The 22,528-nt window shown below is 35.4% G+C and overlaps 1 protein-coding gene across 1 annotated transcript in view; it reads left to right on the top strand.

The window, feature by feature from the left end:
- POLK (DNA polymerase kappa) overlaps positions 1–21,176 on the top strand; it is a 55,840-nt gene extending 34,664 nt beyond the window's left edge. The window contains exons 6-14 of the mRNA XM_036763314.1: positions 3,679–3,933; positions 7,131–7,255; positions 8,871–9,037; positions 10,934–10,966; positions 15,723–15,819; positions 16,628–16,799; positions 18,257–19,177; positions 19,965–20,016; positions 20,213–21,176. Of these exons, the coding sequence (XP_036619209.1) occupies positions 3,679–3,933; positions 7,131–7,255; positions 8,871–9,037; positions 10,934–10,966; positions 15,723–15,819; positions 16,628–16,799; positions 18,257–19,177; positions 19,965–20,016; positions 20,213–20,297 (1,907 nt within the window). The 3' untranslated portion in view covers positions 20,298–21,176. The remainder of the gene's footprint in view (positions 1–3,678; positions 3,934–7,130; positions 7,256–8,870; positions 9,038–10,933; positions 10,967–15,722; positions 15,820–16,627; positions 16,800–18,256; positions 19,178–19,964; positions 20,017–20,212) is intronic.
- The last annotated feature ends 1,352 nt before the right edge of the window (positions 21,177–22,528 follow it).

Genomic DNA, 22,528 nt, shown 5'->3' with positions numbered 1-22,528 from the left:
TTGTTGTCTCTAGGATAAAATATAAACATCTGTTTAGCTTTTAAAGCTCTTCACAGCTTGTTTCTTTTCAAAATAAGATTCATAGAACATGCTACTCAGTATGTTCAATCCAACTTAGAACTAAGTCTTGCTCCTGAGTAGAGAGAGAACCTCCATAGGCAAAGAGAGATCATTGGTGAAGCACTATGCCTCTACAACAGGAACAGAGAAGACAAAGATTTGGTGATCTTAGTGAATTAGAAAACAGAGTTCAGGCTTTACACAGTTGTAATCAGTGTGTATAGGCTATTTTGCTTTGTGCCTTTTCCCATGATTTTATACACACCTTTCCTTATGGCAATGTCTTTGTGTATATATATATATATTTTATCTTTAGTTTACAACACACGGTTCTACATAATTTTGAGTTCCAGATTTTCTCCCTTCCCTCCCCCCTCCCTCCCCAAGATGGCATGGAATCTCATATAACTACCATGTATAACTTTGCATTGAATTAATTTATACACTAGTCAAGTTGTGGAGAAGAATTATGACCAATGGAATGAATCATGAGAAAGAAGAAACGGAACCCCCCCCAAAAAAAACCCCAAAAACAAAAACAAAAGAGAAGAAAAAAAAGGCGAGCATGTAGTGTGCCTCAATCTGCATTCAAACTTCACAGTTCTTTCTCTGGATGTACATAGCATTCTCCATCGTGAGTCCCTTGGAGTTGTCCTTGCACCTTGTGTTGCTGAGAAGAGCGAAGTCTGTCAGGGTTGGTCCTCACAGAATCCATCTCTCTGTGGTTGTGTACAATGTTCTCCTGGCTCTGCTTCGCTCACTCAGCATTATGTCGTGTAGGTTTTTCCAGGTTGTTACGAAGTCCGTATCATCCCCATTTCTTATGGCACAATAGTATTCCATTACCTTCATATACCACAGCTTGTTCAGCCATTCTCCAATTGATGGGCATCCCTTTAATTTCCAATTCTTGGCTACCACAAAAAGAGCTGCTATAAATATTTTGTACAAATGGGTCCTTTTCCCTCTTGTGTGATTTCTTTGGGATACAACCCTAGAAGTGGTATTGCTGGGTCAAAGGGTATGAACATTCCTGTGGCCCTTTGGGCATAGTTCCAAATTACTCTCCAAAATGGCTGGATCATCTCACAACTCCACCAGCAATGTAACAATGTTCCAATTTTCCCACATCCTCTCCAGCATTTATCATCCTCCTGCTTTGTTATTTTAGCCAATCTGACAGGAGAGATGTGGTATCTAAAAGTTGTTTTGATTTGCATTTCTCTGATCAGTAGTGATCCAGAGCATTTTTTCATATGCCTATAGATAGCTTTAATTTCTTCCTCTGAAAACTGCCTGTTCATATCCTTTGACCATTTCTCAATTGGGGATTGGCTTTTATTCCTATATATTGGCAATATAATTCCTATATATATGGCAATGTCTTATGTCATTTTTAATAGCTATATTTTTGTTGTTCATTCGTTTCAGTTGTGTCCAACTCTCTGTAATTCCATTTTGGAGTTTTCTTGGTAAAGATACTGGAGTGGTTTGCCGTTTGCTTCTCCAGCTCATTTTACAAGTGAGGAAACTGAGGCAAATGGGGTTAAGTGACTTGCCCAGGATAACACAGCTAGTGTCTGAGGCCAGATTCAAACTCATGAAAATAGTATTATTAACATACCACAGTTTCCTTGGCCATGTCCTCTTTGTAGGGCATTTGAGTTTTCAGGTTTTTTGGTAGTATGGATAGCACTGCTATGTAAGTCTTTGTGTAAATTGCTTTTTTCTTTAGGGTTATTTCCTTAGGCTATATTCTCCAGAGTTGCATTACCACTCAGAAAATGGTAAGAATTTTACTCCTCTTGTTACGTGTAGTCAGATTGCTTTCCAGAAAGATTGAACCAATTTATGCTTCCAACTACACAACATAAATCTTTCCCAACATGGGATCTTTATCATTTTATTTTTTCTTTTTTAATGGATATAAACTCCTTTAAAATTTTAATTTTAATTTCTCTAATTGACAATGAGGCTGTCCATTTTGCTTTTGGAGATAGAGTTTGGGGTTCAGGATAATAGCAAGAAGGCCATTTGGGCTGTAATGGAAAAAGTGTTAAGAGAAACATTATGAAATAAGTCTGTAAAAGTAAGCTGGAATGATGAAATAGACTGCCAGGTGGGGTTAGTTATGGTGAATATTATGTATGGCATCAGGTGAGAGTTGGTTTTGCTCAGCAATTTGGGTTTTTTGTGCATTGACAAGGGTGAGTTTTATTGGTAATCAGGAAGTGCATGTGGTTTAAAAAAAAAGGCATCACAAAAATTTCTTTTAAAAGCGTAAGCCAAAAGCAGACTTTGAAGAGTTTTTAACTTCAAGCTCTGAGTTGTTTGTTTGTTTTTTAAATTTTATCCTCAAGTCAAAAGGGAGCCACTTAAGATGCCTCATATATTAACTTTATCAATCTCCCCTTTGGCATCTGGGTTTTTACTTCATATTTTTTGATTCGAGGCAAAAATCAATTCAAGAAACATTTTACTCATTTATTTTGCATCTACTATGTGCAAGGCTCTGTGTTAGACTTTTAAGACACAAGACAAAAACAATAATCTCCTCCTTCAAGGACCTTCCATTCTGTTGGGGGGAAACGTACAAAAATAAATAAGTTTAAGGAAGAAAGCACTAACTACTGGAAAGACACCATAACCTCTTATCAACCTGTTCAACATTCCTGATACTTTATTTTATACTTTACCTCAGCTACACACAGTTACATCCTTGATCTCATCATCATCCATAAATGTTACACTTCTGTGATCCCAAACTCTGAAATCCTTTCATTCCTTTTCTCCTTGTGCCTTTCTCTCACTGAATCTATCATCCTTTATTTTATCATCTGTTATTCTATTCCAAGGTTATCATCTCTGCCCTCTCACTTTCTTCTCCCTCTGGTTGATTATATCAAAATCTTAATATCACTGTATTTGAAATAGCATAAATTAACTTTAGGATCCTTTCTATCCATTAGATATATCCTTAGCAAATGTATCAGTTTGTATACAAATAGTTATGTGAAAGGATCCCTAATATATAAAAGAAAATTTATTTTGATTCTTGAATTGGAATAGCTCTTTCCGTGAGTTAGAAAAGGTTTTTTAGGCATCTTTCTTACAAGTAAAATTGGCAGTTTATTCAATTAATGAAATATTGCCTTTTGCATTAGTTCTGAATTATTTTCTTTTAAATTTTAGCTTAGGAAAATATTTTTGGTCTTAAAATATATATAAATACACACCACATTTTAACTTTTGTGCCTAATTATAATTTTAAGGGAGAAAATATAGCCAAAATTTTGGGGTTGCTGTCTTTTGAACATTTTTTAAAAAGTGTTACCATTGAAAGGTAAAAGCTTGCTTTGTTTTGGTTGGAATTTTTTAAATGATGTATTTGCTCTAGAAGACTTTTCCCCCTAGAAAAATCTCTGAATCGATGTAGACTTTATTGCAAATAGTTCAGTAAAAATAGTCAAGTTTCCCAACTTGACTTGAAATGGGGTGGGGAACTTAAAATATCTGAATTTCTGTTTTCTTTGTGGACTAATGTGGATTAATTTTTGTGCGTTAGTTATATAGTCCCTTAACATGCCCCTTAAATTTTATTCCTTTTGTAAAATTTAGATCAACCAGAAGCTGTCATATCAGAGGCACCAGAATTAAATGAAACTGCCCTCTCCATCTCTCCTTTACTCTTTGAAGATAGCCCTGCTCAGCCACAGCAACAGGAGCCAGAAATTCCTTCTCAAGCACACTTTGAAGAACAGAAAGATCCTCAAGTCCTCCAAAACCCAATTATTTTTGGAACTTCAGCTGAGGAAGTTGTAAAGGAAATTAGGTTCAGAATCGAACAAAAAACATCACTGACAGCCAGCGCAGGTATGTCAGACTATCATGGGGGCTAATTCAGGGATTCTTTTAAGGATTGCTAAGTACAGGATACTACTAGCATTCACCTCTTTAATATTGCTTCAAAATGTGGCCCATTGCTTAGTGGTCAGCCAAACATCTGGCAACTTTGGGCTTCCAGAATAGCCAAAGGCCTGGAATTAAAGTGAAAAGGTCTTTAAGGACAAAAGCATAAGTAAATATGAAAAAGTTGTTGAGCTGTAGCCCATCTCAGGCATGTATTAGACTGGATGGTATAGAAGAAAGGGGCCTGGCCTTAGGTCGCTGGATTCTGGTCCCAGCTGTTATGAGTTGGGTAATCTTGGGTAAGTTAACTAGTCTCTCTGAGTTTTAGTTGCTTTTACTGCCTAATGAAGATAATAGTCCCTATATTTCCATCATCAAAGAGTTATTTTTTTAAGTGCCCTATAAACTTTATAGCACTATATAAATGTGAATTAGTAGTAGTATTTTAATAAAGTTTATACATAATCCTTGGCCTTCAGTCTTTTTCCCTCTCTCACTCTTTTCTTCACCTCCCCATTCCCATTTTCATGGACAGGAAAAACAGAAGCAAACCCACTAAATAGTTGTGAGCAATGACGTTGAGAACAGAGGTGGCCATCTGAAAAGAGACAGAAATACCCACTACGGTGACATAGTCCTCTAGGGCCATTGAATGTAGGGCCAAACAGCTCTGCGTACATAAGGAGCCACTGAGCATATCATGAATTGGCACGGTATGACAACTGTTGTTGATAATTAGAGAGTCATCAGGAAAGGGTCTATTTTGTACTACATGATCTGTTTATTTACTAAGAGAGAGAAGCATGTGACTCATTTTAGAAATATCTGAATTACAAAAGAAAATACATTTTAGTATTTAAAATATTATTCTTTAGGTACCTGGAAAATTCACTTCACCCGAGTATCTCCTTCCCTGGTGGGGTCAAATAAATAAAGCACACCACTCTGCTTTCATTATTAATCCTGAAGCCAGTCTATAAAGGGTCTCTTTCATCTCTAGGCATGATTCCAGATTCTGATTTGAACTATAAATGAAAACAAACGTCTTTATCTTATCGTAGTTTCTGTTATGCAACATAAGATGGTATCTCATTTTCAAACTGTAGCCGGGCTTATGTTTTCATGGGAAATGCACGATATTTTATTTAATATCAACACTGTCAGTTGCTAATATTAAAATCGTATTAACAACCTCATTTCTATAATGCTTTAAAAGTATGTGCCTCACAGAATTCCCTAGAGGTAGATAAAGAAACTAAAGCTCACAGCTGTGAATGCTGTATCACACAGCTAGTGTGGCCCCAAATCCAGACCTCCCAAATCCCAATCTAACATTCTTTCCACTCTACTGAGCTGCCTCACTGATTTACTATCAATGAATTTGCTGCAAAACATTAATGTACGGCATTTTAAATAATAAGTTCTGAGACCTTAAAAGTAGTATCATATTGTAAAAAATAATTATAACTAATGAGATTCTTTCATTAGATTGTGAGCTCTTTGAGGGCAGGGACTTTTTTTTTTCCATTTGTATACCCAGTACTTGGCATAATGCCTGGTATATAATAAGTATTTAATAAAAGCTTGTTGACCTAATTTAACTTCTCATATTATAGTGCATTCTTTAGAGAAGACTAATCTTTTAAAGTCAGTACTATGTTGGATCATAGTGGAAAGGGAATTTTCACTAAGTGAGGATTCTTTATGGTGTCATGAAACAGCCTTAAATGGCTATTTGAAAACTTTGTTTACTTTATTTGTGTTTTTCTGTGGAAAGGCATAATAGCCTTTTTTGAAAACAGCATGGAGGATCTCATCCGCAGAGTGGATTTTGTACGCTCCAGGCTTTCAAGCACCATGTTAAGTCTCCGTGGATTAAATAAGTGCCTGCTATGTACCAGGCACTGTTCTGGGAACTGAGAATACAAAGGAAAGCAAAAGAGCAGCCCTGCCTTCAATGAGCTCACAGCGTAATGGGGGAAACAACACGCAAACAAGTCTGTGCATACAAATATATATAAGATAAATCAGACACAATCAAGGGGAAGGCCCTAGCATTAATGGGGGATTGGGAAAAGCTTCTTCCAGAAGGTAAGAAAGGTGGGAGGTGAGGACAGAGAGAATTCCAAGCATCAGGGACAGCCAGTGAAAATGCTCAGTCAGAAGATGGAGCATTTTGTTCAAGGAACCACAAGGAGGCCATTATCCCTTGGTTGGAAATGTTATACTTCCCTTAAGATATGAGAGGATTGAATTTTCTTCTTATACAGTCTCTTAATCTGTGAAGTCTTCAGATTCTTAGAATTCTTCACTTTTGAAAAAGGTTCTTCACTTTTGAAAAGCAAGAAAACTACATTATCTTTAATATATAAAAACTAAAGATGAGTGTGATCAGGGTACTATTGATATGACAGCCCCAAACCCTTATAGCATCTTTAAGTAGTATTTCAGTAATTCATCAAGATATATTAATCTTCTGTATGCAGAACACTGTGCTAGGGACTTGGAAGAACACAAATTCTAGATTAGAGGTGGTCCGTGGTTTCATGGAGTCTAGCATAAGGATAAGACACAAACACAAACTACTGTGATGGACAGTATCACATGACAAGTGCATCTGAGTTGCAAAATAAAGTGACTTGTGTGGTTCTAAGGGAAAGATTGGTCCCATTCCCCTCAGGATTAAAGTGGGCTCACAGAGGGCTTGGCCTGACTATCAACAATAGAGATGATCAGATAGAACTGCATAAGAGGGACCTTTTCATTGAATAAGCATTCTTAGACCATCTTCTGGGACTTTTTAGAGGAGTGGGAACAACTCTATTCCTGTAGAAAATGGTGAGTAAGCTAAAATTAAAAAAAAAAAACAACCTTATAGTAAACAATATCAAAAACTGCTAATAGATCTAAAATTAACAGCATGGTGGCTTGACTGTTCCCCCATCCCTTAGAAGAGATCAGTTACCAAAGAAATCAATTGAATTCTTCTTCTATACCCAGGCTTAAAACCACAGGAAACCTTGGGGATATACTCCGTACAATCTCAGGTTTCTTAAACATTTTATATAATTGTTTTATTCTGTAAAGTTGGATTTTTATTACACATTTTTAGAAATACATGCCCTCAATCTCTTTGATTTTTCTGAAAATTCTTTTTTTAGGCATTGCTCCAAATACAATGTTAGCAAAAGTATGCAGTGATAAAAATAAACCAAATGGACAATACCAAATTCCCCCTGACAGACAAGCTGTGATGGACTTCATCAAGGATTTACCCATTAGAAAGGTGAGGTTTTTAATATAAAATATTATACATGCACATATACAAACATATATCTTCTGTGCTTTACTTTAGAGAGTAGATAAATAGGTTGAATCCTGAATGCAATTGGTAGATGTTCTCTCTTCACTGAAAATAGGATGGGAGAAAAGGCAGAAAGGTAGAAAAAAAAAATTAGGCCAGGCTTTAATAAAGAACTTTCTCACTGAGTAGCAAAATACTAGAAATGAAGTTTCAGAATCTCCTCCATTGTTATTTTTTTAATGGTATAGGACAGGCCTTGCAGTCATAAAAGCCTGTAGGTTAAAAGATTCCGAGAAAATATGGATATTATAACAAATCCAAAGTTATGACTGAGTTTCTTCAGGTCTGGAAAGCTTTGTGATAGACCATGTTCCTCAGAATTTCAAGTATTATGTTTACTAATAAAATATAATTTTATTTATAGATTCTTTTCAAATAAGTAAGTCTCCCTCCTTCTCTCTCCCCAAGTGACATTTTTAAAAAATCCCCAAAGAGATAAAGCACCTTGTCTTGGGAGTGAGTCCCTAAGGGAGAGGAAGCAATTTTCCATCTGAGTTTTTTAACTGAGCTTCTAAACATTCTAGGACTGGTAGAAAAGTAGTATAATAGTTAAAAGAATTTGAGTCAGAATCTGTCTGTGTTACTTTAGTGTAGTCTTGCAAAGAGGCAAGTGTATGGGCAAAGTAATTTTTCAAAAGTCCATTATAAAGACATTATCTGTATCCAGCGAAAGGATTGATAAATAGAAGTATGTATAGAATAATTTTACATATATATGCCTCTTTGTGTCTAATGGTAGCCATCTCTAGGGTGGGGTGGAGGAGGAGAAGAAAAAAAAGAATTTTACATAATAACTTTATTATATATTTAAAAGGAATGGCAAGTTATACATAATAGATTTGCAGTTTCGTGTACTATCACCTTTTTTATTATACTGTGTTATAGAAATGCTTGTTTTATTCCATAAATTGAAAATAAATTAAATTTTTAAAAAAGTCTATCAAACCACTCATAGGTAATGTATCCTCCAAAAAAGCAGATTTGCCATTTTAATTCAATATTTTTATCAGAAAACAATGTGACAGTTTTACTTTCCTTAAAATATATTAGCATTATTTTTTAATATACTGATTTCCTCAGGCATTCCTGAGAGTATGTTAATAAAGCACTTTTAGGTGCCCAAAGAAAGGAACTCTCCAAGTATTGATTATCACTTTTACCTAACTAAATTTTGGTGGCTATCAGATATGAGCAAAGGTAAAGTATAAGACTGACAGTATGGTGTAATGGAAAGAGTGTTGAATTTTGTGTTGATCTGAGTTCAAATGCTGACTCTTGGACTCCTTTCTGCTCTAGCTCTATGACTTGAGGAAGACATTTAGCCTCTCTGGGCTTCATTTTGCCCCTTTGTAAAATGGGGAGAGAGGAGGGACAGCTGAACTAGATGATCCCCAAGGTCTCTTCATGTGTGTTTATGAGCTCAGTCTCATTACTTTATAGTGATACCTCAAATCTTACTCTATTTTGAAGATTGGTTTCAGTGTTAATTATTAAGATATTTTGTCTCTACTGTTAGTGATAATATCTACTCTTTTAGGTTCCAGGAATAGGGAAAGTAACGGAGAAAATGTTAAAAGCACTTGGAATTATCACCTGCTCAGACCTTTACCAGAAAAGGGCCCTACTTTCTCTTCTCTTTTCTGAAACATCTTGGCATAGTTTCCTTCATATTTCCCTTGGTCTGGGCTCAACACAGTTGCAAAGGTATGCCATACTTTTGTTCATTTTACCTCTCTATGTGATGAATGACAGTTTCAGCAAGCATGGTACTAGTTATAAAGTTTGTATTTGAAAGATTTCTGTCAGGCCAGTTCAACTGGAAAAGAAAGAACAATGAAATCCCTTAATAGTTATACTTGACAAGGTAGCCTTAATTTTTTTTTAACTTGTATCTAGAATATCTATGTCACCAGGAAACCAAATAGGAATACACTCCATCAGAGGGTTTAAAAAATACAAGTGATAAAATTCCTTCCGCCTTTCTTAAACTGCCATTCTATTTGGAGGAAACAATTTATTGCATTAGTGTTTTTGGCACACTTAAACATTGTAAAAAATGTCATCCATTATTTGACTAGTCTAGATGGGGCTTGCAGAATTATAATGGTTTAGCTTGAGAAGTTTTAAAGGCTTAAAGCCTTCATTTGCATTTTTAAAATAAAAATTGGTCATTGAGCATTTAGAAATTGCATTACACTAGAAATAAGAAAAGATATTTCATGGCAGTGGGTGAACTGCTACACTGCAAAATTAAGCAGAACTAGGAGACCAAATATACAAGGATGACAGTGATGTAAATGAAAACCACTCTAAAAGGCAAACTCTAATTATTTGTAAAGATTGCTCTTAGTCACGTAAACTGATGAAACCACACCTTCCTCATCTCACACTAGACGTGAATGTCAGTGGATGTGAAATGTGGTTAAGTAGTTGCGGTGCTTGTGAATTAAGCTTAAATGACTTTTTCTCTCCAATGAAGGAATGTTCAGTGGGAGGGGAGGTTTAAGGGGAAAATGACCATTGTGTAAAAACAAAAGCCAACAGTAAAACTTTAAAAATAGCTAAAGAGAAGAGAAATTTCCTGACAAGAAATAATGCCTTTGGGATTTTCCTTCTAATTGAGAAGATGTACTTCCTCAGAAAGACCATGAATCCTAGGAATCATCTTTGACTCTTCCCTTGCCACCAACATCTTCCAAGTCTTGATATTTCTAAATGTCTTTCAGTGTGTATCCTTGTCTCCATGTCTTCTGCTTCCATTCTAATTCAGGTCCTTATTTACCTCTTTCCTGATTTTTTTCAATAGACGCCTCCTCATCCTACAACCCTCTACTGCCTCTTACGTATTGCTATAGTATTAATTTCCCTGAAGGACAGACAGCACACAACTTATCACATTTTTATCAAAAACAGTTTTTCTCTTCTGAGTTTTTACTAAACATTCAAGCTCCTTCTTCTGAAATTCAGGGGCTTCCACAATGTGGTTTCATTTTACCCTAGTTTTTTCTTGAATTTGTCATTCACCTTTACATTCCCTACTCAGTCTTCAAACTACACTATTTGCTATTCCTCTAATATGCCGGATTTTTTTTTTTGGCCTCTGTGACTTTGCTCATGGTGTTCTCTCTATTCTAAAAGCCTTTACTTCCCACAGTTCTCACCTTGCAGCTCAAATGTCATTTCTTTTATAAAGCCTTTCTTGATTAATCCCAAACCCCTATCAGAAGTAATCTCTCTTTCTTCTTGATCCCCGTAATTCTTTGTACCTGTTCTTATACTTAAATTCTATTTCGTACTATAGTTATTTGTACATTTGTGTTACCTTTTCTTTTTCCTACCCATTTTACAACCAAGGAAAGAGTCTCAGAGAGGTTAAATTACTTGTCCGTGGTCACACAGATAACAAGTATATCAGGTAGGATTTGAGCCAAGTTTTCTCCTTACTTTTCATCATACTGCCATATAATGTTCTTAATTTCTAAATTTAAGTTTTTTCAGATCTCTAAAAGATGACTGGTTTTCATTTAAATCTTCTAATTGTTTAAAAAAGAAATTAAATTACTCTGAAAAAGTAAAGACTTTTTTTTCTTTTTTTTAAAGGGATGGAGAGAGGAAAAGTATGAGCATTGAAAGGTACTGTGTGTATACTTTGCTGTTATTAACTTTACAGAATTTGTTGTTCATGATAAATTCAGCATGTGTTAAAATGCATTTGGGTAAGATATACTTTAGCACAAAATTTATTTAAAGCCATGGCGGTTTTCAGCAGTTTGTAAAATGCTATGCCTTTCATATTTTGTAGTTTGGTAGTTTAGCTTAGGTTCAAATGCCTTATTTTTAGTATGGTACTTCAGTGGATTGTTAATATGGGTACTACCCTCCACTATCACAGATTGTAACACACCCACCCCTCCTGAAATTTCTTACCTGTCCCTTTGTATAAATCCTACAGAAGAAATCTAACCCATTTCCTGTAAACCTTCCTCTGGGTCTTTTGGTATTTTGTTGATACCAATGAAATACTCAGCTGTCCCTCTGCCATCTTTCACTCTCCTCTTTGTTTTATTTGGTTTAAATCAGATTTGCTAATGGCTTATTGATTTTATTATTTTAAAAAATAGCCCCTGGTTTTATTTATTAATTCAGTAGTTTGAGGCTTATTTAATTTTGTTAATCTCTTCTTTGATTTTCAGAATTTTTACTTTGCTTTTTAATTAGAGTTTTTTATTTGTTGGTTTCTTAGTTTTTTTCTAATTGCATTCCCAATTAATGATCCATTCTCTCTTTTTCATTAATGAAAGTCTTTAGAGTTATAAAATTTTCTCTAAAAACTACTTTGGCCATATCCCCAAAATTTTGGTACATTGCCTCATTGGTACACTGTCTTCAGTGAAATTATTTATGGTTTCTATGATTTGTTCTTCAGCCTACCTAATAAGATTAAATTACTTAATCTCTAGTTCATTTATTTGCATTGTGATCCACAAAAGAAGTGTTTAGTATTTCTGCTTTTCTGCATTTGTTTATGAGGTTTAATACATGAACAATTTTTGTAAAGGTTCCACACGCAGCACAGAAATGTTTATTCCTTTCTGTTCCCATGCAGAGGTCTGTCATCTAGTTTTTCTAAAATTCCATTCAGGTTCTTAATTTCTTTCTCTTTTGTTGTTGTTATTAGATTTGCCTGCATCTGAAAGGGATACATTGAATTCTCCCACTGTTATAGTTTCACTCTCTATTTCTCCCTGGAACTTTCATAACTTTTCCTTTAAGTATTTAGATGCTATGGCATTCAATGTAAATATGTTAAGCAATAGTATTAAGTTACTGTTTTTAGTACCTTTCAACGTAATGTAGTTTCATTGTTTATCTTTTTTAATCATGTCTATTTTTGTTGTTGCCTTGTCTGAGATCATACTCGCTAACTCTAGGTTTTTGGGGTTTTTTCAAGTTCAGCTGAAGAATAACGGATTTTTCTCAAACCCCTTATTTGAACTCCATATGAATCTTCGCTTCATGTTTCTTATAAGCAACATATTTTCATATTCTGTTTTCCAATCTATTCTGCTCTCCTCTATTTTATGGGTGAATTTACCTCATTCACATTCACAGTTATGACTGTATTTTCCCCCCTCCTATTTTCCACTCTTTGCTCCCTTCTCTCTCTTTTCAAAGAATAAAAAGGTAGTAAGAGAAAAGGGCTGTACTCAGCATCAGTGCTTTATATTTGATGCAAATCTGCTTCCACTGCCCTTCTCTTCTCTTCCCCTCACCTTGACCCCAATTACAGGTTCTTAGCTTTTCATTCTTTCCTTTTAAACACCTTTTCGTGTGTTTAAAATTGTTTTGGTTTTTTTTTTTGCTTATGACTGGTTCCTCCCTGAACTTACTCTCTCTCTTATTCTTTTCCTTCCTTCCTTCTTTTCCCATGTTGAGTTGAAGTTATTTCTACCCCCAAACTCTTTATGTATGTGTGTGGGTGTGAGTGTGTTCTACTCTCCTATGACTGGTTTAAATGAAAGTGAGGTTCAAGTGACATGTGCTCCCTTCACTCCTTCTTCCTCGTTTGTGGTCTTCTGCTTGCACACACAGATGATATCAGGCAGTAAGTTCCCCCATCCTTTCTCCCTTTTGTTTTCCTAGTGTATTCCTTCCTCCCAGTTCCCTTTCTTCTTTGAAGATAATCAAAATATAACAAAAACAATCCTATTTGTCTTTTATTTACCTCCTATGACCTCTGATATGGCAGATAAGTGGCACAGTGGATAGACCTTAGTTCAAATTCAGCCTTAGGTACGTAGTAGCTTTGAGACCCTGGGCAGTCACTTAATCCTGCTGGCCTATATTTCTTCATCTGTATAATGAGCTAGAGAAGGAAATGGCAAACCACTCCAGTATCTTTTTCTAGAAGACCCCACAGGGGATCATGAAGAATCAGACATGACTGAAATGACTAAACAACAACAATGATCTCTAATAGCATTAGGGTTCCAGGGGGATACTTGTATCATCTCCACCTCATAGAATGTAAATACTTCATCCTTGAGCTGTCTTTTTGGTAGCTCTTTTTTCCCTAGTATTTTGGGATTTTCCCTTCTTTGAGATATTTTGAAAATTTATTCTTGAGTATCTTTAATATTATGGCACTTCAGGCACAGATTTCTTCTCAGTAGATTTGGACAGATTTAATTCTTCCTAACTTCATATTCTTAAATACTACTTCTATTTCCCCACATTATATATCAAGTATTCAGGTGATAAAAAGCCAAATGTAATACTTCTGTTATCAGCACTGATGAGTACAGATCATTATGGAAACTGCATAGATCAGGCATGACCTCCACTAAAAGTTGGAGTCACAGAGTAACGTACAGATTGAGAATAGGAGTGTCTTTTTGCTATGCAAGCTTTATTTTATTGTCCGTTTGACCCAACACAACCATAAGACTCAGGAGTGTTGTCCTAAGAAAACCCAGGCTAACATATGTTAGCCATATGGGGCCTTGCATTCTCAGTAGTTCTTCCCCTCCAAAATAGCCCACTATTCAACTCTTCCCCTTACATCACCCATTCTTCAGCCCAAGAGTTCCAAGGCAACCCTAACTCATAATAATTGTTTATAGTTTCATTCTCCTTTGTATGTTTGTATGCCAATCTGTGACAGTCCATTTTTGGCAATTTGGGATAGTTGTTATGGGAGATGAATAAGTCTGGGCAAGTACAGTAGATTCAGGTCCCTTAAGGACTCAAGTCTTGGCAATCTTGATAAAATTAACTGGCTAAAGTCCTAGGGACTTGCATGGACCTCCAAAACACAGGTCCTCATTAACAGTCTGTCTTTCATTATCCCCCCATGTAAGCCTGGTCACCCCACATAGTACAAATCTACACTAAAGGCACCTCTAATTTTGTCGTAATCTTATCTAACCCTGTCCCAGCAGAAACTTAAGAGAAATCTGTCTTGTTTCACATCTGTCTATTCATTATCCTCCATCAAGTTTCATCATCTTCAAATACTCTTAGAATGATCTGATTTAACTGGGTCTCACGCAAAATTTTCTGCAGGGTCATTTAGCCTCAATTGTTTTCCTAGTAGTCAGGGCAGAACTGTTGGCTGCCTTCCATTGTGCTCCTTAATGTTTTACAAATGAACTTGTAATGGTGTTGCCCTTGAACACCATGTTCCTCCGCCTACTAAGAAAATCAAATGTTTACAGGTTAGAGCCATTTCTGGACTCTTTTAGAGTTGTCTTTGTGATACCTGTATTGTGTTGCTTCAACTTCTCTTAATAAGTGGTGATTCAGTCAGTGCTGGTACTTTTGTCCATTTCTCATTTTTAAAAATTATTTAATCTAGTATCATTGGAACTGATGTAATCACACAGATCATCATATCTTGACCCTTCTCATTTGGTATTGATTTTGAGCTTTGCACTAATCAGTCAGTGATCTTACTTGACAAAAGGCAGCTAGAACGACGGTTTTGTCATTGTAAGATGTAGTCAGTTTCCTTTTTGTTCTGTTCTTTAGTGTTCACCTTTTAGACTCTAAACTTATAATTTGAAGTTACTTAGAATGTAGAGTTAGAATTCAGCTTTTGTATAAGAGGAATATTTTATTGAGACTGAGCTTACCTACCAAGATAGACAATACCTAACTTGATGGCACATTAATAATAAAATAAATATCGTTGCACCAAAATGGTATTTTTTCTGGTCCTGTGAGAGAAAGGGAGTATCGCTTTAGTAAGAGTCAGGTATTGCATAATTTCCAGTTTCTTAGATCCTATGGTTTTTGTTTATCATACCAATCATTGAACTGATCATCCTTTCCCCCTTAAGATATTGCACTATATTATAGCAGTAGATGTGCATTATGGGCCTGAGTTTTCATGTGACATAATTGTTGTTTATTAGTGGACTTTAATAACCTGTTTTTGTAATACTGCCTAAGGAACAAGGTCACTAAAATATGCCTTTTAGCAAATGTAGTTAACATTATACATATACGCATATACATATACATACAGGTATATGTATATATGTGTATAAGTATACATATATGTCATATGCGTGTGTTTCATTGTTTCCAGCTTTCAAGCATTTCTCCTCCCCTTGCCTCACTGAAAAAAAGAAAAAACCTTGTAACAAATATGCAGTTAAGCAAAGCAAATTCCCATGTTAGCCTTGTCCAAAAAATAGTTTATCTCTTTGGCTTTTAGTTGTCTGGATTTTACAGTATGGATGTAAAGTATTTTTATTTAGCTAGATTTTATTTTGTCAAACAGCATGCAATATAGTACGTGAAATATAACTTTGTATTGATTATTGTCCTTCAGCTGTTCCTAAATTGTACTTAACTTTGTGTTCTGAAATTTCTTTCTATTTAGAACATTCAGTGAGATAGGTAAAGCAGAGGAACTGTATAGCTTGTGCCAAGAACTTTGTAGTGATCTTGCTCAGGATCTACAGAAAGAAGGACTTAAGGTATTTCATTTTGCTTTGTTGTTATCTAAAAAATAAGATTCCACACTATAGTATAGATTGGATGAAGATATCAATAAAAAATGAATGCTAGTGAGGAAATTCCTGGAAAAACTCACCCACTGCCTTTCTGCTGTTTGGTTCCAGCTTATCTCTGGACGTAAAAGTGCAAACCAGAAGGAATATAGTCTGAGTGTGGATCTAATCCAAGATAGCCATTAAGTGGGTTAAAGATTGGGGGGTCTGGGAAAAGTGAGGTTGGGCACCTCAATATCATTGGAAATTTAAGTCTGCCCAAGAATAAACCTGATTCCTGAGGATTAGACCCTAATCATATGGGGTTAGGCAAGACAAAGATTAACATAGATTGTTTTCTTTATCATGCAAATATCCTATGGAAATGAGATTTAAGGTAAGGCATTATTAGCTACATTGGGGAGATCCTTCTGTGACCTTTTTACTGGGCTTTGGGGAGCCTCTCAGTAAGAAGATCCCTCTTGGTGGATTTCTGCCAGAACTCTTTCTGTCCCACACTGCTTATGTGTCCCCCACCTCAAGCAAAATACTGGTTAAGAAAAAGGAGAGAGGAGCAATGAATTTATTAAAAGGTCCAATTTTAAAGAAGAAAAACAAGTTTGGGGATATGTCCTAATTGAAGCTGCACCCCAGAATGAGAATCTTAGGAAGGAAAGAAATATATGTATATACTAAAAAAAAAATACCAATTATGGGTCATACTCCAGTTTTGTAACAATCTAGACTTGAGCAAATCCAGACTAATATTTATATACATGTTTGGTTTGTTTTACAGGGCAAAACAGTTACAATTAAGCTGAAGAATGTGAATTTTGAAGTAAAAACTCGAGCATCTACCGTTGCAGCTGTTGTTTCTACTGCAGAAGAAATATTTTCTATTGCTAAGGAACTGCTAAAAGTAGAAATTGATGCTGATTACCCACGGCCCTTACGACTAAGACTTATGGGTATAACATTTTTCAGTTTTTCCTTACTTTGTTAAGCTAATGTTATCAAGTGAGAAGTGATAATGTTATCAAATGAGTTAATATTTTTAAAGTGTATAACATAGTGCCTGGCACATAGTAGGTGCTTAATAAATGCTTCTTTCTTTGTTCCCTTTCACAAAGTAATGAATTTGGGAATGTTTTGGCCTCCACATTTTGTTTTGTTTTGTTTTGTTTCTATAAACTGTTTAGATTGTTTTTAACATTCTGCTGCCTATTATCTTAGTTGTAAAGCAGGATGCTTAATGGCAGTTGAACCAGTGAACTGCTTTCTTCTTTGCCATAAACTACACTCAAAATATAGCCAGCCATTGCACAATAATGTGCTATTGCTAAGTGAAAGTAGATAAAGAGAGAAGAGAGCACGTAAGCTTAAATACATTACTAATACAGGAAAAAAAAACCTCAAAGTACATGTCATCCTTGCAATGTGTCATCATCATTTTTCATGTTTAAGGGTGTAACAGCAAGCAAAGTGGGACTTTTCACTTTTTTCTTTTGGAGTGCTTCTCAGAACTAAAGTAATCATGTGCCTTTGATTGAGCCTTGCCTTTGTTTGAATCAAGAGTCTTTGATGACCTGCATAAGTCACAAGAAAGCCTAAGTCACATGAGTTTGAGTCACATGGTTTTGACGCCCTGTGTGGGCTGACCCTGAAGAAGTGTATATATACTCTGAGGTTAACATTTTGCATTGGGGCTCATTCATTAGAAGAGCATTCCTGTTCCTATGATTTTGCCAGATGAGACTCTGGGTAGCCGTTAAGGAACCCCACCCCCTGGCCTTGAAAACCCAGATGTTGGTGCTTTTCTTCTCTCTGGTAACTATGTATGTATTGCTATGGTTAGAAGCCCTGCCTGCTGATTTGTGTTATTTTGCTCTGTTTACATAATTTCTGCTTGTAAATTCTGCTTATGTTTTCTCTGAAGTTCAGGGTGCTGACTTTTTCCCCTGAACTAAGTGAATGATGTATGTGTGTTTAATTAAAGTGAGATTGTAAACCCCTTAAAGTTGTTTTCCTTAGAAAAGCAGATCAAAGAACCTCTGCGAGTAGCCCTCCTGTGTGCTAGTGGTGTTGGTCTTACACAGCCACAGTAGCAGCAAGTAGCATTGTTGTTATAAAGGATTGTATACATTTAAACGGAATTGAATAAAAGTATGGTAATTGAAAAGCCAAAAAAGTTTGTACATTTATACCCACAACAGGAAGATATTATTTCACAGTTTTTTATTGTATAAGTCAGTAAGTTCCCAGTTAATAGTAGTCATGAAAGAGTATCTTTTGAATTAATAACAGTTTTTGTTCTGTTATTGTTGTGTAATGTCAAGAAATATTATACCAAAAAAGTTTTATTTGTTTCATTGGATTTAGTACTTTGATGATGAAATTAATTTTTATGGCTATTGCTTATATTCAGGTGTACGGATATCAGGCTTTTCCAATGAAGAAGACGGGAGACACAGACAAAGAAGCATCATTAGCTTCTTAAAATCTGGAAGCCATGCCCTAGATCCTGTTGGGTCTGTGCTAGAGAAAAATGACCAAGATCAAGTTGTGAAGCCTCCAGAAACATCTCACAAGGAGAGTTTCTTCACTAAAAAGCGATCAGAAATGAGTTGGAACCACCAAGACATCTTTAAATGTGAGCCTGAGACTAAACAAGGCTTCCAAGTTTCACAGCCACCTAGTCTTTCAAAGAAAGAAATGAAAGAGAATTTAGAAACATCAGAAAATGTAGATGACTGTCAGATCTTTACCTGTCCTATTTGTTTTAAGGAACAAGGAAGAATCTGTTTGGAAGCACTTAACAGGCATGTGGATGAATGTCTCAGTGGGACGCTGGTAAACTGTGACCCCAAAATGGTGGCTGTCTCACAATCACAATCTTTTTGTTCAGAAGCAAATCCAGATTTAATAACCCATAAAACTACAGAAAGCCCTTTAGTAGATATTGTGCCTTCAGTAAGTATAGATGTGCTTTCTAAAGGAAAAAGTACAGAGACTTTAAACACAAGAGCAGGGGATGAGCAAAGCCCAAAACAGTATTCTAGCCTCTGGAGCAAGTCTTCTCTTGATGAATATTTTTATCAGAATTCTCCCCATGAAAATGAAGGATATGATGCCAAGTCCTCAGGTGGGCAAACAACCTTCCAGACCTCTTTGCCAAGAGATAAAACATTGGTGTGTCCTGTTTGCAACTTAAAGCAAAAGACTTCTGATCTGATTCTCTTCAATAGTCACATAGACATTTGCTTAAATAAAAGTCTTATTGACGAACTAAGGGAGGACAAAGTTAGTCCAGTTATGAATTGTCCAACAGAAAATTCTGAAAGTACTGGTAAGTTTGCCTTTAAATAATTTATTTTTCTAAATATTTATATGTTTATTAGTGGACTGATGCCATTCAATGCAAAGTACATCCAATTATAAAGGGGTAGTTTGTGTTTCCATTTGAGAAAATATAATTGTGCTACTCTGAGTTTGAATGGACTTGACACTGCTATTGTTTGAACTTTGGGAAAAGGACTTGGAATGTGCTTCATCAAGACCAGAAAGAACTGAGAGCCCAGGGATTTAAGGAACTGTTCAGTCTACCTCAAGAGGCAATACCTTCAAAGTACATTTACAAAGGCAAAGTGGCAAATTGCTTATAATTGCACAGTCAGGAAGCCTTTCACTGGCTTTTGGATGTTCTCATCCACTTCAAAGTCTCCTTTTTTCTGTACTTATACATAATTGCAGTATACAATACAGTAATGTGCAGTATTTGGTTTAATACAGAAAATCATTTCTGCATCAACAATTGTGCTACACTAAAGAAGAAAGAAAAGGATGGTTTATGTAGGGCACAGAAGCAGTGGCTGGCCAAATTTCCAAAAGAGGATTAAGTAAAATACTAAGTCAGCTAGTAAAATTATAAAGAAATTGGGATGGGAACTTAATTTTCTTTGGCAATTGCTAATAAAAACTATGAAACTTACCAGAAACTTTTGTCTTCTTTAGTAATCCATTCAGGGGCATTTTTGTTTTTCTGAAATTGTTTTTAACTTTTTGACAGACTCCTTTTTATTATATTTAAATTGTTCATTTTAGAATTTCCTAATTTGTTTTTGTCATTTCTGTAGGGAGCTCCGGCAAAATACAGAAGGCTGTGAATATCACAGCAAAAACCAAAAGGTACAGTTGATTCAGTCATTAACAAAGATGGCCAAAAACTGGCCTTAGCTCTGCTTCATAAGAAAGTGCTTGACTCTTTTCTATAAAGAAATGAACATGATAAAAAATAAAATTCAGTTTTCTAGAAAGTTGTGGAGGGAAAAAATGTGTCCTTGCCTACATTTCAGCTAAGTTTATGTTTTTTTTTTTATTCCAGGCCAGGATTGCTGACCCAGAATTCAACATCAAAGAAAACCAAACCAAACAATTCCAAATATACCATCGATAGCTTTTTCAAATGAACAAGAAGAATTTTACATTAGAAGAGGTCATTTCTTAACTGTGAATATTTTAAATCCTTATTTTAAAATTACAGATTGATTCAACGAATGCAAAAATGACTTGATGCTAGAATCTTCTGGTACGGATGTCAATAGTGTTTAGGTTATAAATTTGTTTTGGCGGGAACCAATAGAATGTGTTTATTTGTTTAGGGTACCTAAAGAAAATCACATTAATTGTATCTATGGGACTATAAAGAACCAAAAAGCTGCTTACTCATTTTGCTTATTAGCCTTTTTTAATGATTTTCATCCTTGAGAATAGTGAGGACATTGTCAAATGAGGACATTTGACAATGACGATGCCCCCTGCAAGCACATAGTTCAGTTTTTAAATATTTAATCCTAAGATTAGAAATAGTTGTCTCCTATTTATATAGCAGCTCAGAAAAGCAATGTCTTATTTTATTACATCTGACTCTTTTTTAAAAAAATTTTTTAAGACTGAGCCTCCTTCTTTTGCTTTGGCTAGATGTGCAGGGGCTACTAACAGGCCTGATCCCACTATTGACTGGCTTGGGAGCTTTGACCTACTCTGTTTCTGATGTAGGCCAGTTTGAGCCTCTTTAGGCAATCAGGTCTTGTTTCTATCTGGCTCCTCCTCACCACCACCCCCTTCCAGGAGCTCACGATATTGATGTCAGACTTGGCATGGACACTTGGTTGACTCAGCCCACTGAAGCTCAGAACTCCAGAACTGAAGAGATCCACCAGCAGCTGGGATTACATGTAGGGAGCTACTTTTTATGAGAAATACTTAAGATAAAATGTACTGTTGTAAAGATTGTAATATGTATTAAAGCTCTGAATTATGTAATGCTTTAGTTAAATATAGTTTAATATTTTAATATTTATAAAGAAACTAAAGTACAGTATCTAATAAATTAATAAATAATTAAGGTTACCATATTTTTTAAAGAAGAAAAAAAGTAATTGTTTTACTTTTTTACTAATAAAAAACTCAGACTTTGTTAGGGTTTATCAAACTAAATAGTTTTTACTTTTTGCCACTTTGGGTAATTTTTCCCCACATTTTTTCCATGTTTTACCTGTACGTATTTGAATTAAATATGTAAGAAGGCAAGGTTTTCAGGGATAACTTATATTGAGATCTTAAACCTAACCTTTGAACAAAAGCAGTAAAATTTGACTTCACTATAAATTGAAATCGGCATGTATTAGGCTAAGCATTTATTAACATTTGTTTGAGTCATCTTGACTTTTTAACTTTGAAAGTTCACCACAACAAGCTTGTTGTTGAAATAAGCTCACAAAACAAAACAATTTGTACCAGCCTCAAGACAGTTTATGCAATGTTGCACTGCTGTCATACGATGTCATTCGATGATGTTTCATTATCTTTTCCTCAGTAGTGAAAAGGAAGCCTTCACTTGAGTGTGGGGTGGTGTTAACATTACTCAAGATCAATAGCATCATGGTGTTTGTGGCTAGAGAGCCAACCTCAAAGCCTGGGTTCACATCCCTGCTCTATCATATGCTGGCTTTATGACCCTGAAAAAAGTCACTTAACTTCTCAGTACTCCAAACAACTCTCTAAGTTTGGAGAGAAGGTGCCAGCCTGCATTGACAGAGAGTTTCCTCACCTGGGAAATCCCTATATCAGTGAAATCACAGGTCTAGTCTCTAGCTTTATCTAACAGAAACTCTAGTATCTCAAAATTATTACTGGAATACCTGGTATTCTTATAAAAATTCTAGGAAATCTGGACACTTCTGGGATAAATGTCAATTTAAAGAATAAAAACTCCATCTTCTAGGAAAACCCCAAGAACAAAGAGTTGGTGTGTTAATAAAGTGAAAGTGAGATACAATTATGGATCCATGTCCCCTTTTATCTGTGCTCTCTGTCACTGTCTGAGACTGGTCAAAAGGAAAAACAAAGTGCTTTTCAGAATCATTATGTAGGATTTCTATTTCTTTGGACCTATTTCTGTACTGGTAAAGTCATAGTACATGGCAGAATCATAGCTTTTATGCATGACCTTTGATGTATGATCTCTATTTCCCTTAATTTCCTTGTTTTGACAGTAAACTACAATTGCCTGAATTTTGAATCCTATTTCTTGTTTTCTATAGCTGAAATTCCTGACCCTTATGTCAGTTGATTCTTGAAGTTTGTCTGGACATTGTATCATGAACTGTTCTTGATCATTAAAAATAAAAGCTTGTTT

Source organism: Trichosurus vulpecula, chromosome 1 (assembly GCF_011100635.1).
Source record: "Trichosurus vulpecula isolate mTriVul1 chromosome 1, mTriVul1.pri, whole genome shotgun sequence".
Classification (NCBI taxonomy): Eukaryota; Metazoa; Chordata; class Mammalia; order Diprotodontia; family Phalangeridae; genus Trichosurus; species Trichosurus vulpecula.
This window is presented reverse-complemented; position numbering and strand designations above follow the sequence as displayed.